Raw genomic sequence first — 15471 nt, 5'->3', positions numbered from 1 at the left:
AATAAATAAAACAATAAAACATTTGTGGTGCGAATTTCGTGTGTGATAACATTATTATTGACAGAAATAATTAAGTCATAATACAATTACAGTAATTTGATCACCAGTTACATGCGCTCAGGTTTGGCCGTGTCATGCTGATGCTGATATTTGCTATTTTAGGTGTCATTGCGCACGAACAGAGAAAGAGAGCTTTCCATTATGTTACATTTTATAATCTGACGGATTTATTCGCATTTGAAACATTCGCTTTTGCAATCGAAATGTGTTGTTGTCCTGAAACCAGTAATAGTGATAGATACTGTAGAAAGAATTTCAAGGCTGAACGACGCCTGTGTGTAATCCGGCCGGTTAGCTCAGTTGGTTAGAGCGTGGTGCTAATAACGCCAAGGTCGCGGGTTCGATCCCCGTACGGGCCATACATTTTCGACCCGTTCATGGGCTCAATACGCAACCGTGGGGCGCAATGAAACACGTTTAAAATAATCATTCCAGTAGTAATTACTCAGACTTTGCGCCTTAATGCAATTGCTCTGGGTAGGTTTCCTAACCACAAAATGTCCCAAAAAAAGTTATATTGCATAATTTGTATACAAAGGCCCCAGTTCTGAACGACTCTCGGTTTTATGCTTGCACTGATAGGAAATCCAGATTTACACGCCTTGACAAATCTTGCCCTTTTAAATACAAATTCAAAGTGGCAGTCGCTTTCAGTTGAAGAAATTATTCACAGAATAGCACTTTTCCTTAACGTGACAAGGAAGCATTATGCGTAACCAGTTTTAATGAGGTGCTGTTTGCACAACCAGATACGAATTGTATTCCTCTGTCGCGATTTCGAACAAGCATGGCCGATCCCGTTAAAGTAGCGTAATGTGATGTATAACTTATTTATCTCATGCAACAAAAGACGGGCTCGTCCGGGATTTGAACCCGGGACCTCTCGCACCCAAAGCGAGAATCATACCCCTAGACCAACGAGCCCTATTCGCTCAACAGACGTAAGTAGGCCAAATTTAAGAATGCAAACGTAAAATTAGAACAAGGAAAGGGACAAATAAAACAACGAAAGATAGAACCTGTCATTCACCTTTCGCAATTTCAAAAATGGACTGAAGCTGGCCTTTTAGGCTCTCCTTCTTATTCTGCCGTTCGATAAAATTGAAGTTGACTTCTCACCTGCAGCACTGGCCTGGTCATCATTTCGACTGCGGTGCTGAGACATTACATTACCTCATTTAGCTGTGGTCCCTCACAAATAAGTGTATCATTATTATAAGAGTAGTTACATCATAAATATAAATATTCCAACAGTTCATGGGTATGCTCAAGACATTTCTGTTGTTTCTGGATGGTTTTAAAGCACTTGAGAACAGAAACAGAAATATGACCCACATATCTTGTGGTAACCTATTGCAGTAATTTTACACTTGAACCTTATTTTATGTTATATTGTTCCATGTGTACAGTTTGTAATATTAAAGTTATATAATATTAAACTTATTATGAAGCTAAAGGGTCATGTTTACAGTCATGGTATTTAACCTGAAACAATGTATTGGTTAATTACTATTCAGGCCATGAAACAGTGATGTGACAGTTCTCAAACAGAGCCTACAGAATGAAGAAAAGGGGCATACATATGTACAGGCAGTGCTATAGGTTCTGATCAAAACTGGGATTTCAGAAAGGTAGCAGAGTGCAGCTACAAACTTTTAGGAGAAGCATGCAACATTTTAATTGTACTTTCTCAAAAGCAGTGCATTACATACAACATAATAATTGTCCTTTCTTAAAAGCAGTGCATTACATTAATAGGGAAATTATAATTTAATATAAACATCAGGCCACCCCTTTCCACACTGTGGCTGGTGAATGACCAACTCCATGCAGTTAGCATGCCTTGGTGGCTTGATTTTGTGTCCCATTAAAGTGATTGGTGATGGGCAGGCTGCAACACTGGCCTATCTGTCCATTCCTCTTATTTGCTGTTCTTTCACAGTGGCTCAATAGCGGTCAGAGGGGCTGTTCCACAGTAGTCAGCGTACAGTCAGCCTATCGCCTGCAGACAGCCACTTCACTGAATCTTTGATTCCCACCGCTGGGTTTCATTGTATAAAGTATTTAGGTAAATGATTTACATGAGGTGACTTAATTAAACAGAGGTCAGTTGTTTCCCACTCCTCTTCCTACCCCCTTTTTCTAAAGCAGACCCATATAGATACTCATCTATAAGGACTCTGGTTCATTATAATATGTTGAATAATAATGTGTTCACAACTGTAGGAAATAATTCAGTAGTATCATACGTTTACTCTTGCTAAGATTGCATTTGAGGGATGAAATAACATCTGAGATCTGATATGAAAGAAAATATATATTTTATTTTTATTTCTATAAAACAGGGTAAAGCAAAAAAATGACAATGAGGAAGGTGAAGAAACATCCAGGGTGGTCGGTTTAAAGAAGTCAATGATCATGAATTGTTTCCCAAGGGGGCTGATTGATAAGACGAGCCTTTCATAGAAGAAGCCATCATGCACAGTATAGCTCACGGTCTAGAGAAGTACTGTGATATCCAACGCCTGTTACACAGAAAGTGCACTGAAGCAGCTAAGCCTCCAGTGTTAACTGATTTCAGGAGGTTGAAGTTGGTAAAGTCAGATTGTCAGGGTTGCTGTAATCCAGCAGCAAACATCTGACAAACGAAGAGGTGATGGAGCTCAACCAGCTGACAGCGGTGCATGAAAAAGAAGAATCTTATTGAGAACGGCATCACATATAGAAGATGAATGCTGCTCTGATATTTCTTGATGTAGCTTTGGTAGCCAGTAGCTTTAGTAGCAAGAATTTTTCCGGGTGGATCCAAAGACAGGCTTTCATGGTTTCCGTAACGGTTTAGGTAGTTGACCTACCCACCATACCTCACCCTGTTTGGCAATCCCGTACTTTAGCTGCTTCCATCACCTAAGACTACCTGGAGCATAAAACGAAATCCTGCACCTTGTCGACATAGGGCAAATTCCTACACTTGTGTGTCTTCGGGCCTTAAACACCAATCTCTCTCTCTTTCCCTCCTGGTTGTGTTCACTGAGCAGGGAAGCCAGCGCTTTTCTGGGTAGATCCAAACAGGCCTTCATGGCTACCGTAACGGCCCGGGCAGCGAAACTGCCCACCATACTTCACCCTGTTTAGCAACCCCGTACTCTGCCTGTTCCCACTTCTCAGGATGGCAAGCAAGAGTTGGAATTTGTCCAACATGAATTATTCCATAAAAGTCTACCCCTGATCCTCAGCCTATCCCAGTTTATAGCGAGTAAGTTCTCTAACATATTCTATGCTATAAGATCCTTATTAATATATTTGTACATTTTACTGTATTTTCATCTATCTCGTAAATACTACTATTAAATTTAATTTGTATAGTGCTTTTTAAATAGGACATTGTCCCAAAGCAGCTATACAAAGATTCCGGGCCTGAACCCCCAAAGAGCAAGCCTGAGGCAACAGTGGCAAGGAAAAACTCCCTAAAAGGAAGAAACCTTGAGCAGAACCTGACTCAAAGGGGGAGCCCATCTGCCTCTGGCTGGCACCGGGTTGTCCAATTAGGTTTATAGGTATGTACATTCATAGTATTTTAAATGTAATTTAAAAGTAACTATTATTAAAATTAATTATTTTTGCATGATAGGCCTACCTAAAATTTTGTGTATCATGTGCGATAATGTTGATTCTAGCTATCATACGGTCTTCTGATGTGTTTACCAGATGAAGCCCAGTCTTTCCTTGGTTGACTCAAACTGAGTGGGCCTGTACAATCTGGCGATGTCTTGGGCTGTGCTGCTGAGATATTTCGTCATGTCTGAGTAGTTGGCTCCAGGAACCAGATAATTTGCTCTGACTCCTCCAGTGATCGGGCCTAGTGCCGAGACAATGCCTCTCTCTGCAGCCTTGCGCAGTGGGTACGTATCCCTGTTAGCCTCTTCAGCTGCTTTGATCACTCCAGCAGTGTAACGCTGGAACTCCTTCTCTTCCTTTGCAAACAGTTCCGTCTGCCTCTTGTCATAGTTGAGTCGCTCCTCTTTGTCCATCCGGTCTTTGAGGCGTTTTTCGGCCATCTGCTGACGCAGGGCATCATCCATCATCATGCGATTAAGCTTTTTCCTCTCTGCAATCAGCCTCTGGTTTTCCCAGTACACCTTTTCCGCCTCTTTCATGGCAAGGAGCTCCTTCAGTCCTCTCTGTTTCTCCTCTCTTTCTCTCTCCTCTCGCTCAATGCGCTGGGCTTTGCGCTGAGCAGCCATAGCGTTCCGTAAGTCCTTGGCCTTCGCAGACTTGCGGATCCGCTCCTGCATCAGCTTGGCCTCTCGCTCAGCCACAGCTTTAGCCAGAGCCCTGGCATTCATTTCCTCCTCTCTGCGGGCCTTCTCCCGCTCCTCTGCGAGAAGCCTCTCGCCCAGCATCTCACTGCGCCTCTCTCGTCTCCTGTATTTCTCTGCCTCCTTCTCATTGCTCATCTTTGTCCACTGCTCTTTGTCCATTTCAAAACGCCTACGGCGCATTTCCTCCATGTCTTCATTTTGAGCTTCCATTGCTCTGGTGTTATCCTTTTCTGCTATTTGCTGAAGGTAAATGTTTCTGACCTTCATTTTCTCATCATGCTGTCTCTGTTTCAGCATCATCTCGTCTCTCTCATACTCCTTTCGCATTTCGGTGCATGCTTTCATCTCTTTCTGTTTTTCCAGCTTTTGCTGCCTTCTCATGAGCTCCTTCTCCTGAATCTGTTGCTTCACGTATTCAGCGCAAGCCTTTCTCTCCATCTCTCGCTGAAGGTTTCTTTGGCGCTCCTTCTCAGCATCCTCCATCTCTTTGCGCCTAATCTGTGCCAAAAGTCTCCTTTCTTCTTCTTTTCTGGCATTGGCAATTTTTTGATTTTGTTTAATCTGCTCCTCACGCTCCTTCAAGGTCTCCGTCAGCAGCAGGTCTCGATGGAACGATTTCACGCGATCACTCTGGTAAAACTGCTGTCGGCTGACATTTGCCATAGCCATTTCCCTATCAGGCCCAAGAGGGCCTCTTCTTCGGCCCCTGGGCTCCATCCTCAATGGTTTGTTATCAGAATGCATACAAATATATAGAGCATTTTTTTTTACTGATACTATTATGACGTCACCAATTAGGTTTTAGTAGAATACATATGGAATTCATATGGGGCGTGGCCAGAAATAGCTCTACAGTGACGTCACAAAGCAAACGAATCTCTCACGAGCTTTTAGCTAGTAATGCATTCTCTCATGAAGGATAATAATTTTTACGTTTGTTTGTTCAGACTAAACTGTCTTCATCATCTTCAACTTCAACTTCTTCCGGTTTTATTTTCCATACTTTGCAATTTAAAAAATGACCATTTTCAGCCACTTATAAAGTTATGATTAAACATGTCATTGCAAGTCACATCTGAATGAAGTAATGTGCTCTGAAATTATCCCGAAATTGAAAAATAGCATCTAAGTATTAAGCAAGTATTATGGGTATGAGTCCGCTTGTTTGAGACAAAACCATGATGGTGGTTTTGGATGGGTAGGCTACTTTTGTCCGGAGCGGTTTGGGCTCTAAATGACCCGTTTCAATGCAGATCCATTAGTCATGCAGTCGCATCCGCGAAGTGAAAACAGCACCACCCAATGGTGCACATCGTGTAGCCAAGCACCCAGACACCGAGCGGCCAGGACAGGAACAACCGCCCCACAGCAGACCCCGGCTCGTTTTGGAAAACGTCAAGATCTGGCAACCGTTACCTTGTTTACGAAGCAATTACTCCTAAGGCTAAGGGATAGAGTCTCTGCTACTGAATACTTTGAAGATTTGCCTAATTTGTGCTTGCTGAAGATGTCTAAAAAAACATTGTGGCTCTTGTTGTCAGACCTCGTGGCGCAACGGTAGCGCGTCTGACTCCAGATCAGAAGGTTGCGTGTTCAAATCACGTCGGGGTCAAAAGTTTTTCCCTCATGCGTCCCAGTTACTGAGTTACGGTGCCCTGCTCGCTTGTTGTTGTATTCACGAATAATTGTGACAGCGTGTACTAAGTCGCCGATGGCCATAAGTAAACGGAATCATTTGTATTTAGTGAGAATGCAATCTCCACACACGTGTTTATGCGCGGGGCGGTCAAATATACGTATAACAGCCGGGGCCTACAGGGCTTGATCACTCAACGGGTTTTTCTCCGTGGGAAACGGGACCATATCAATAAAAGCAGGGCTCGTCCGGGATTTGAACCCGGGACCTCTCGCACCCTAAGCGAGAATCATACCCCTAGACCAACGAGCCACAGGCGCCAAGAGATTCAAAGAGTGATTTGCAAGGTTACTGAGGGTCTTACGACTGGTATGTATGCTTTTGCACTAAGGCAAATGTTACTAATTCAGATATGAGCTGTGTTGTAATACACATACTACCTACATGGTTAGCATCACCATTTATTATATTTCAGTAGTACTATGCTTCATGACAGAAGTGACTTCAACATGAAGCGTTGGTGGTATAGTGGTTAGCATAGCTGCCTTCCAAGCAGTTAACCCGGGTTCGATTCCCGGCCAACGCAAAAAAATTTTTTTGGTTAGCATCCTATTTGTCGTGCATGATTGAAAGCGTTCTTATTGAATCGGTTTGGGCATGCGTGTCTCCACCTGTAAAGCCCAAGTTCACCGCTGCGGTTTGATAAGCCCGCGAAATGCTGACTAAATAAGTCTCATTTGCATCGTAAAATCGTCCCAGCAGTATGCTTGCTGGGAGCGGAAGGCGTTGATGTCGGCTATATGGTTTGCGCGAAGATGAAACGTAAAGTGAAAGTTCACATTAGAATTGTAGAATTGTGTTCTCTGTGTTGAATTAGTGTATGATTTTGCTGCGATTCTGTAGGGGTGGGCTAGTTTTCGGATGCTGTGGATGCTCCATTGAGCACCGCCCCCTCAAAGCTGTGTTCAGAGTTAAAGCGCGCACGCTGTCAGAAGCAGCTGATCACAAACGTGATTGAGGCAGAATCAGCAGGACAGAGTTACCTCAGAGCACCTTGCTACCTACCCACAATGGCATCAGAAGAGCTGGCCAGGAAATTGCAGCGCAGGTTAGCTGCGGAACAATCCGTACTCCCGGACCCGTGTGTGTTGGATAACCCGATAAAACAGAGTCACGGAGAGTCACAAGAAAAAATCGGTAACAATGGCAATGCAACATCCGAACTCACAGAAAAACTCAACCGAAGACTGGACATTAATGAAGGCAATGCGGAGTCAAAACAAGCAAAGATTTTTAATCCTTACACGGAATTTAAAGAATTCTCGAGGAAACAGATCAAAGATATGGAGAAAATGTTTAAACGGTAAGAGCGTGTATCATTCTGTTCCCTGCGCGAACAATTTAGGCTGTTGTTTTGTCACTTGATAGTGTTGCTGTTGTGCCGCATTCGCTTCTGGTTGGTGTACAGAATTAAATGTGTGCGGTGCCAGCCTGAAAACTGTGTTTTTGGAAAGGGAGTCCACCAGAGAAACACGTACTTGATACCTGCAGAATGATGAAAACAGGCGTCCTTTTTTATAACAAAACTCAATGCGGCTAAATTTCAAGAACTCTGCAGTATGCTCAGCTACTCCTCTCTCCCCTTGACCCCCTTGCACAGGCTTTGACTTTGCGTATGCTGCCCGAGTTTACCTGCGGTGTTGCCTCCATATAGGGTGGCTGGGATTTACTCAGCTTTGAAAACTGGGCTTCTGTGTATGCATCTTTAGTGCCAGGGAAAATGTTTTTTCAATGAACTACTATTGTGCTAGTTTCCTTTTTTATATTTAGGACAAGGGCCACTTTCTCAAATCCTATCTCACTGTGACAGGCGCTCTGTTTGAGTTCCCCCTCTCCTCTCACAGTGACAATGGCATCTTTGTGTTGTATAGTGGGCAGCAGTGAGGGGCGACCATGCAGTATCTCTCCCATCTTTCCTGAGAGAGCCATTCACTTACCATGGCTTTATTTTTTCTCTCTCTGTGCACCTCTTTACCTCACAACAGCTCAGATTTGGAACATAAAGAAAGAGGCAGTCACAGCGAAATGGGTCATTCCCAGGCAGCCCTGAAAGAGAAAAGGGAACCAGAGCTGTGTCTCTTAAGGAAATACTATTGTTTTCATTTGACTGCCCTACTGTAGGTTACATCTAAAGATTGATACCATGTAAATCTGCTGAATGACTTCAGTGCAATCACGCATTCTCTCTCTCTGTCTGTCTGTCTGTCTGTCTGTCTGTCTCTCTCTCTCACACACACACACACACACACACACACACACACACACACACACACACACACACACACACACACATACTTTCTCTCAATCACTCACTCTCTCTCTCATGCACACATACTTGCTGCCCCAGATTCTCCATCCCATCACACCACAAATGATGGTCTCCCTTCTTTCAGTCGCTCCCCCCCTCCACTTCTCTCAGGAGACGTCAGCCCTACTTTCTCACTGTGAGAGCCCCACTGGCTTAGCCCCCCACATGGCCGGGTCTCATTGGTGCCCACTTTGGTACTGTGGATTGTTCATTGCTGATGGCAACCGCATACATCATCCTTGCAAAACATAAGGATGGTCACAGCATGTGCATTCTGCCAAAAAGACCAAGCTGTGTTTAAGCTATTCTCTAAATTATTTATCCATAATGATACTGGTAAGAGAAATATGTATATACAGAGCACTTTGCATGTATTCATATCATGATTAAATAGGGAAAGAATGGTATAACAGTAAAAATTTACATATTGGACTTTCTCTACTTGAACCATTTTACTTTAATCTTTGTAGAACTGCATAGAGCAAAGTCATATTGTTTAGGAATAATTCATTTTGTTTCAGAAAACATGAGGGTTACTTTTATTTATGCTCCTATAGTTAGTATGTTGTTAGTCCTGCTCTGGTATGGATAACACTGAAATGCTTCCAGTAGTACTTTATGAGGTGATGGCTTTTCTGAGGGGAGATTGTTGACCATTTCTCCAGGCTAAATTACTGTAGATCCTTAAGATGTTTTGGTTTTCATTTTTTTTAACTGCTTTCTTGAGTTCGAAACTCAAATACTCAATTCACTTGTGGTCTGTAGATTGAGATGATCAGTTGACTACAGTTGTTTTGATCCTCAGTTAACTTTGTAGATCTCGATAAATTCTTTGGGTCACTGTAATGCTGAAATGGCCATAGTGGGTATGAAGTTTTTTTTTTTTTCTTAAGTGTTAGTCTCAACACTTGAACACCAAATACATCTCTGATGAGTTCAGAAAGGATTCTCGGAAAAGTTACTGGCTGTCTCAGCTGAACAACTTGAACTAAAATCTGAAAATGCAGTATGCAGTCAGCTACTATGGCGAGAATGCCTTGGTCACAGAAAAGCTGCGGGAAATGGTGTGAACTCAGGACATCCATGAGCCTCATGCCTGCACAGAGCATATAAGCCTTGCCAACAGGCTGCCATGCTGGGGATGCCGTGAGGATCAGAGAATGCATTCCACCGTGCTGTGACAGGCCTGGTGTGGGACAAGCCCAGGAACAATGCACATTCTCTGCCACCCCCTGTGGCATAGCCGCAGTGCCAGGGCCAGGCTGTGGGCGGGCCTTTGTGCTAGAATGTGCCAGCCGGGCCGAGGGTATGGCCTTGGCAGCCGAAAGCCCACCACATGCACCTCCTCACCTCTCTTGCGGACTCAGCCTTTTGTCCTGGTTGTTCGTTTTCCGCTCATTCCAGAGCTCATCCACATTAACCTTTTTCACGCTCAACTCTCTGTAAACCTTGTTTACCGCTGTATATCACAAGACATTGTTATTGTTCCCGATCAACCTTTCAAACCGTGATAACAATGCAGCAGTAATGTTGACATATCTATAGTGAAATAACTTTTTTAGTTTTCTCCTGTTTTGTCTTCACAGACTTTGTCTATTTTCCAAAAGAGTTGTGGTTAAAGTGGGTTTGGGCTGAACCAAAAAATTTGGGAAAATCATTTTAGCTTCACCTCTTCTATCATTCTTCCACTATATGTTGATTAATCTGAATTTGTACAGTGTAACAGCACCTCTAAAGAAAGCCAGCACATACAGGAGAAGAAGGGGGGGTAAATGGGTAATGAAATGTGCCAAGACCTGGCATCTATAATTACTCATTCAGGAAACTGTAAAACAATGAACTCTGAAATGTCCCCCACCCCATTAGCTTGAAGTTAACTAAAGGATAAGTTAAAATGTCAGCTGATGGGTGGCTTACGGATTGTTGACAGTTGTTTTCGGCAGTTGTTGTGCGGGTCAGCACTGAGGGGTGACCAACTGCCTCAACCAGACACAGTACTGAACAGCTGTCTGTTGCAAGGGGCAGGGTTTATGGAACCCCTGTGACATGGAGCCTGTTTGGGAAGGGGAGTTTTGTCAGGGCTGGGTTCAGGGAGGGGAGATCAGATTTCTTGAAGGCCTGATGGTGTGAGTCTTAGAGGATGGAAGGGCATGCAGGGGTTTAACTGGTCTAAGGGTTGGGACAGCAGAGCTGAGAGGAGGCAGAGTGACAGGAAGGGTATGTGATTGTACTGGGTGTGAGTACACTGATCTGGTTCTGAGTATGCTCCTCACGATTGGTGATTTAAGGTAAGGGTGTATTGAGTCATAAAAATGTAACAGGTAGGGGGTAGCTGTTCTTCACTCAAGCTGCCAGCTGCACTGAGCTCTTTGCCTCCCAACACCCTCCCCCTTCCATCCAGGAAGAGTGCCCTACTAACAGCTGGGTGAAAGAAGCTATTAATACCCAGCGTCGCAAACACTCTCTCTGGGCCTGGCCTGCATGCTCCAGCCTGCTGCTGCTGCTGCCCTTCAGCTCCATTTAAACTGAAGAATGAAATTATTCCCAAGAAGGGGTCCCAGTGTTTTACCAATGAGCACATCCCTTCTCTAGTCTCCTTAGGCAAAACCGTCACCTCATTAAAACCAAAAGGAAATGCATTGTGTTATCGATATTTAGTTCATCAGTATGCCCCCCCCCCCCAGTTTATATTGTATCTATGTAATTTTAAATAACGGCGTCCCTTAAAGTGTTGCCAGGAGATCAATGTTGACAGACACACTGCACTCCCTTTAAGTGGTATGGCTGTGGGTGTCTGGCTGTGGGTGTCTGACACTGACACCCAGACCTGACAGCCAGGCCATGTGTGTGCTGCATGTCCATCTTGGCTTATCACTGCTTCTATTTGAGTTGTTGCTATCTGTGCTGTCTTGGAGGCTGGACACCTCTCCCTCTCACCTCAAGCACAGCCACAGCCTCAAGAGGGTCAGTTAATTTGACCCCCTAATATATGAATGAATTGTGTTTAAATGGAGCTTTTCATTGCTTTTGAGAGTCAACAAGCACTGGTTGGCAGGGAATGGCAACTCATCTCAACCACCACCCATGTGCATTATACATCTGGGTGATGGTAGGTGATTTTACAAGAGATCAGGTATGAAATAAACATAAGTGACAGATTAGCTCCTTGAAGTGCACACTGAAAAAGGAGATCACTGAAAAAGGTGTCTGCTTGAAAATTTTATTTTTCTGTGTTTTTTTTGATTGATGTATTTTGCTCATGAATGGATATAGAAGGTGAAGTTGTTTTAATCTGACCCTGTCCTGCCTTTGAAACAATGCTGGCTGATCTATTAAGCCAGCTCAATGTGGATGGGGCAAAGTGGATTTCTGCCAGCAGCTGGCTGGAGCAGGCGCAGAGATCATTGTTTATCGTTACCCAAGGGACCACAAAGCCTTTCAACTGCTGATACAATCAGGGTTTGCCCTTAGCTGATTAGTACAGAATGTTATGCACTCCCAGAACTAAATAAAAGACATTCAAGAGACTGAATGGTTTAAATTGTTCAGTAAGGCTTTACATTGTGTCTGATGTGACTTTCACTTTCTGAATGTGCACACTGGTGGTACTGGGAATGTGCACTGGGTTATTGATGTTCTTAAGTCTTAAGGTTTTGGTCTCCACTGTCCCTACCTGCCGTCACAGGTATGACTCCGGTAAGGATGGCTTCATTGACCTGATGGAGCTGAAGATGATGATGGAGAAGCTGGGAGCTCCACAAACCCACCTGGGCCTGAAGAACATGATAAAGGAGGTTGACGAGGACTTTGACGGCAAACTCAGCTTCAGAGAGGTGATTTTATTTATTTATTTTAAAAGGACTTAAACAGCTGGGGTTGGGGGGGGGGTGTCTGTAACATGTGAAAAACAGACACATTAAGTCATGCCACAACATAGGTTCTGCAATTCATATTCCTGAGAGAGCCACATATAGGCCTCCATAGGCCTCCTGTATGGATGCTTCAGAAATGGAGTGCCTTTAAGTGGCTGAAAATGAAGTTCTCTTGTGCCTGACTATTTTTAACCCATGTGGTGTAGAAGTCAACTGTTTATTAAATGCCACCACTAGGTGTGTCTCATTAACAGTAGATACAGTCTGGGAATTCTGACAATGCTGTGTGACAAAGTGGCAGTGTGGTGCTATCTAAAGAGAGGACTGGGATAAGCTGACGGCGACAGGTGCCCCCCTTTCCGTGTCACTCTCTCCTCTCACTCTCTCAGTCTGACTTGGGCATGCCACTGTTTCTCTCCTCCAGGAAGGCTGACAGAAGACAACTGCAGCTTGACAGAAGCACAAAGACACTTGTGTCTTGTGCATATTGAGCTGGCTGAGGCAGTCCCTGCGTCTTCCTCACTCACTGCTGATAGAAGGAACAGGCGGTAAAAAAAGGATAAGATTACAGGGGTAATTCCTAATAAGGCTAAAAGGAAAGGGTGGATTGAAATTCTATAGGGACGTGACAACACAAGGTCACAAACACTGTTAAAGGAATCTGATCTGCTAGCAGTAGGTGAGGAATAGGCAACACGGATACGGGCCGGCCATAATTTTGTTGTAGATTCTTACTTCCTTAGGTGTTATTCACTTAACACCTTGGACACATGGTCAATTGGACAAATAAAGCCCTATGACTGATGGGATAGTTCTTCCTATGAAGTGTTCTCAATGGCTACATACCATCTAACTCTGACTGTGCTCTCTGCAGTTCCTGCTCATTTTTCGGAGAGCTGCAGCAGGTGAGCTGCAGGAGGAGAGCGGCCTGATGGCGCTGGCGCGGCTTTCAGAGATTGATGTGTCCACCGAGGGAGTTCTGGGTGCAAGGGACTTTTTTGAGGCCAAGGTACACTGGAAAATAGGCTGACTTTCTATGGGCCATTACTCCCTACATTTGCATGCTAAATGTGGAGTCACTTACATTGACAGACAGCTAATTGTACCCTGTCAGCGTGTGTGCTTTGCATCCTAACAGTAACCTGAGAGGTAAGAGGAGATTAAGATTCCATCACATGGTGTGGCTGGGCACCCCGCTAAGTGCACGTGATGCTTACCTGTTCATCTAATGCTGTATATATTTTTTATTTTTTGTTCCGGCACAGATTTTTCAATGTATTAAGTCACTTGTAATCAGCTCTGCTCATGCAGATAGTGCCCTCTGGTGGTTACTTAAAGCACCTTATCTTTTATCCTTAGTGCAGAACATTTTTATTTGCTCAATATGATGCATTCTTTCTTAAACCATTGTTGCTGTTTTTTCTTGAGGAAGCATTTCCTAATATGTACAGTATTACAGGATCATTACACCTCTTGTAGGAATATTTGACAGAGAAGCCCAGTTTTTGCTTTGCTTTTTCTAGGTTCAGGCTTTAGCAGTACGCAGCAAGTTTGAGGCGGAGATCCGTGAGGAACAAGAGGAGAGGAAACGACAGGAGCTGGAGAGAAAGCAGCGACGTGCAGCTTTCAAAGAGCTCCAGTCCACCTTTTGCCCCTAAAGGTCTTCCCCAGATGAACCCTCTCCCCAAAACTTTTATTCTTGCATCTAGCTCTAGCAACCATGGCCCTGAACATCTGCTGTGTCTGGAATACTATGACTACAGGACCAACATTTCTTGTTGTAGTGAAGGCTGGTATGGAGTGAGAGGTTTAGGCAGCAGCTACTTTGCTATGTCCTCCTTGTTGCCCATTATTATGTTGCCACAAAATCACCACAACATTATGGTAACCTGCTAGCTGGACCACTAGGCTATTAGAGTACTTACTCGAGTTACAGTCAAACACTTGCCTCTTAAAACATTTTACATCAGTTCATCTCCAAGCTGCAAGTGAGCAGCTTATATGCACAGTAGAAACTGCTCAGATGTGGAAAGGAAAATGCTTTTAGTTAGAAAAATGAAAAAGAACAAAACACTTACATTATAGTTTGAACAGAGGTCTTAAAATTGTGTTTTAAATTATTATATTATGAATTGATTATAGAAATATAGTGTATTTGGGTACCTTAGCATAAATGTTGTAGCTAAGTTAAAATTGATTCACTGGAGCACATGTTTAATGTTGACTGAGATTCCTAAAATGGCAGAAAGAGTTTTTGAAGGGAAGGTTCAGTTTAGTTTTAGTTGAGGTTTAGTTGAAAAGGCTGATTTCACATCACTTTAGATTTTGTTTAAAAGGTTTTCAGTGTGAAACATTCTGTACTCACTTATAAAGGTTTCATATTGTATCCAACAATTCTTATATATATATATATATATAAAGGACAAATATGTATGCCTATGTTTTTAAATATCTAAAGGGTTCAATTTCATTGTAGTAAATATGACATTACTATTACATGTTTAATGTTTGATTTTAATAGCTCTTGATGTGTAACAAATAATAAATCACAGCAGCATATTATTTTTACTGTTCGTGTTGTAAGCATTTAATAATTAAAATGATGTATTTTTCAATAAATAAAATGTTATTATAATTCCGCTGACCTTTTAATGTATTCAGCATTTCTATTTCTATTTCTTTCTGTCATTTGTAACATGAAAAATATTTTTACTGAAGCACTTCATTCAATATATCTATAACGGAAAGACTAATATCACTTTTTTTAACATTGCCTGTGTTAACAATGCTATAAACTGAAGAGTATTTTTTAATTCCAGATGTCAGCTTGCAACTGATTGTACAGTGTTATGGGAAAAGACTAAACGAGATTTTAAAACTAAACTAATTATTTTTCAAAACTAAATGATCTCACGGGTTTACCAGAAACCTTTTAGATTTTCTTTTTTTTTTGGAAATACCAGCCATTTGGAAGCAAACTGAGTTGCCCAAAAATCCAAGATGTGATCAGAAAGATATGGTTAAACTGTAATAATTAACTGTAGTTTTTTTCCACTGCTCCTTCAACCAGAAGGACATACAAATAATGAAACAACTCAACTAAAAATGCATGAAGTGTTATATAGTCGATCACTTATTGCTGTCCAGTTGGTGTATAGCATCTTTTGTTACATTGAATTTCATGGAAAAAAGGCATAACCCCTCAATTTCCAG

At 42.7% G+C, this 15471-nt stretch overlaps 2 protein-coding genes and 5 non-coding genes across 7 annotated transcripts; 4 read left to right on the top strand and 3 right to left on the bottom strand.

The window, feature by feature from the left end:
- The first annotated feature begins 345 nt into the window (after positions 1–345).
- Positions 346–419, top strand: trnai-aau. The gene has a single exon. It is a non-coding gene; the product is annotated as a tRNA-Ile (tRNA).
- Positions 420–912: 493 nt separating this feature from the next.
- On the bottom strand, positions 913–984 carry trnap-ugg. Its single transcript has one exon. It is a non-coding gene; the product is annotated as a tRNA-Pro (tRNA).
- Positions 985–3761: 2777 nt separating this feature from the next.
- On the bottom strand, positions 3762–5051 carry LOC118783637 (coiled-coil domain-containing protein 173-like). Its single transcript, XM_036537590.1, has one exon. It carries the CDS (start codon positions 5049–5051, stop codon positions 3762–3764), a length of 1290 nt encoding a protein of 429 aa, XP_036393483.1.
- Positions 5052–5922: 871 nt separating this feature from the next.
- trnaw-cca lies at positions 5923–5994 on the top strand. Its single transcript has one exon. It is a non-coding gene; the product is annotated as a tRNA-Trp (tRNA).
- A 264-nt stretch (positions 5995–6258) lies between these two features.
- trnap-agg lies at positions 6259–6330 on the bottom strand. The gene has a single exon. It is a non-coding gene; the product is annotated as a tRNA-Pro (tRNA).
- A 202-nt stretch (positions 6331–6532) lies between these two features.
- trnag-ucc lies at positions 6533–6604 on the top strand. Its single transcript has one exon. It is a non-coding gene; the product is annotated as a tRNA-Gly (tRNA).
- A 386-nt stretch (positions 6605–6990) lies between these two features.
- Positions 6991–14551, top strand: efhd1 (EF-hand domain family, member D1). The gene is made up of 4 exons (XM_036537254.1): positions 6991–7381; positions 12072–12219; positions 13133–13267; positions 13782–14551. Exons 1-4 carry the CDS (start codon positions 7089–7091, stop codon positions 13914–13916), a joined length of 711 nt encoding a protein of 236 aa, XP_036393147.1. The 5' UTR covers positions 6991–7088; the 3' UTR covers positions 13917–14551.
- Positions 14552–15471: the final 920 nt, after the last annotated feature.

The sequence above is a fragment of the Megalops cyprinoides genome, chromosome 9 (genome assembly GCF_013368585.1).
Source record: "Megalops cyprinoides isolate fMegCyp1 chromosome 9, fMegCyp1.pri, whole genome shotgun sequence".
In the NCBI taxonomy this organism is placed as follows: Eukaryota; Metazoa; Chordata; class Actinopteri; order Elopiformes; family Megalopidae; genus Megalops; species Megalops cyprinoides.
This window is presented reverse-complemented; position numbering and strand designations above follow the sequence as displayed.

Bases quoted from the DNA above. Each gene is read 5' to 3' on its own strand.
- efhd1 (XM_036537254.1), top strand. From the start codon at position 7,089: ATGGCATCAGAAGAGCTGGCCAGGAAATTGCAGCGCAGGTTAGCTGCG. The intron at 7,382-12,071 runs GTAAGAGCGTGT...CTGCCGTCACAG, and splicing joins ATGGAGAAAATGTTTAAACG to GTATGACTCCGGTAAGGATG. The intron at 13,268-13,781 runs GTACACTGGAAA...TGCTTTTTCTAG, and splicing joins GGGACTTTTTTGAGGCCAAG to GTTCAGGCTTTAGCAGTACG.
- LOC118783637 (XM_036537590.1), bottom strand. From the start codon at position 5,051: ATGGCTATGGCAAATGTCAGCCGACAGCAGTTTTACCAGAGTGATCGC.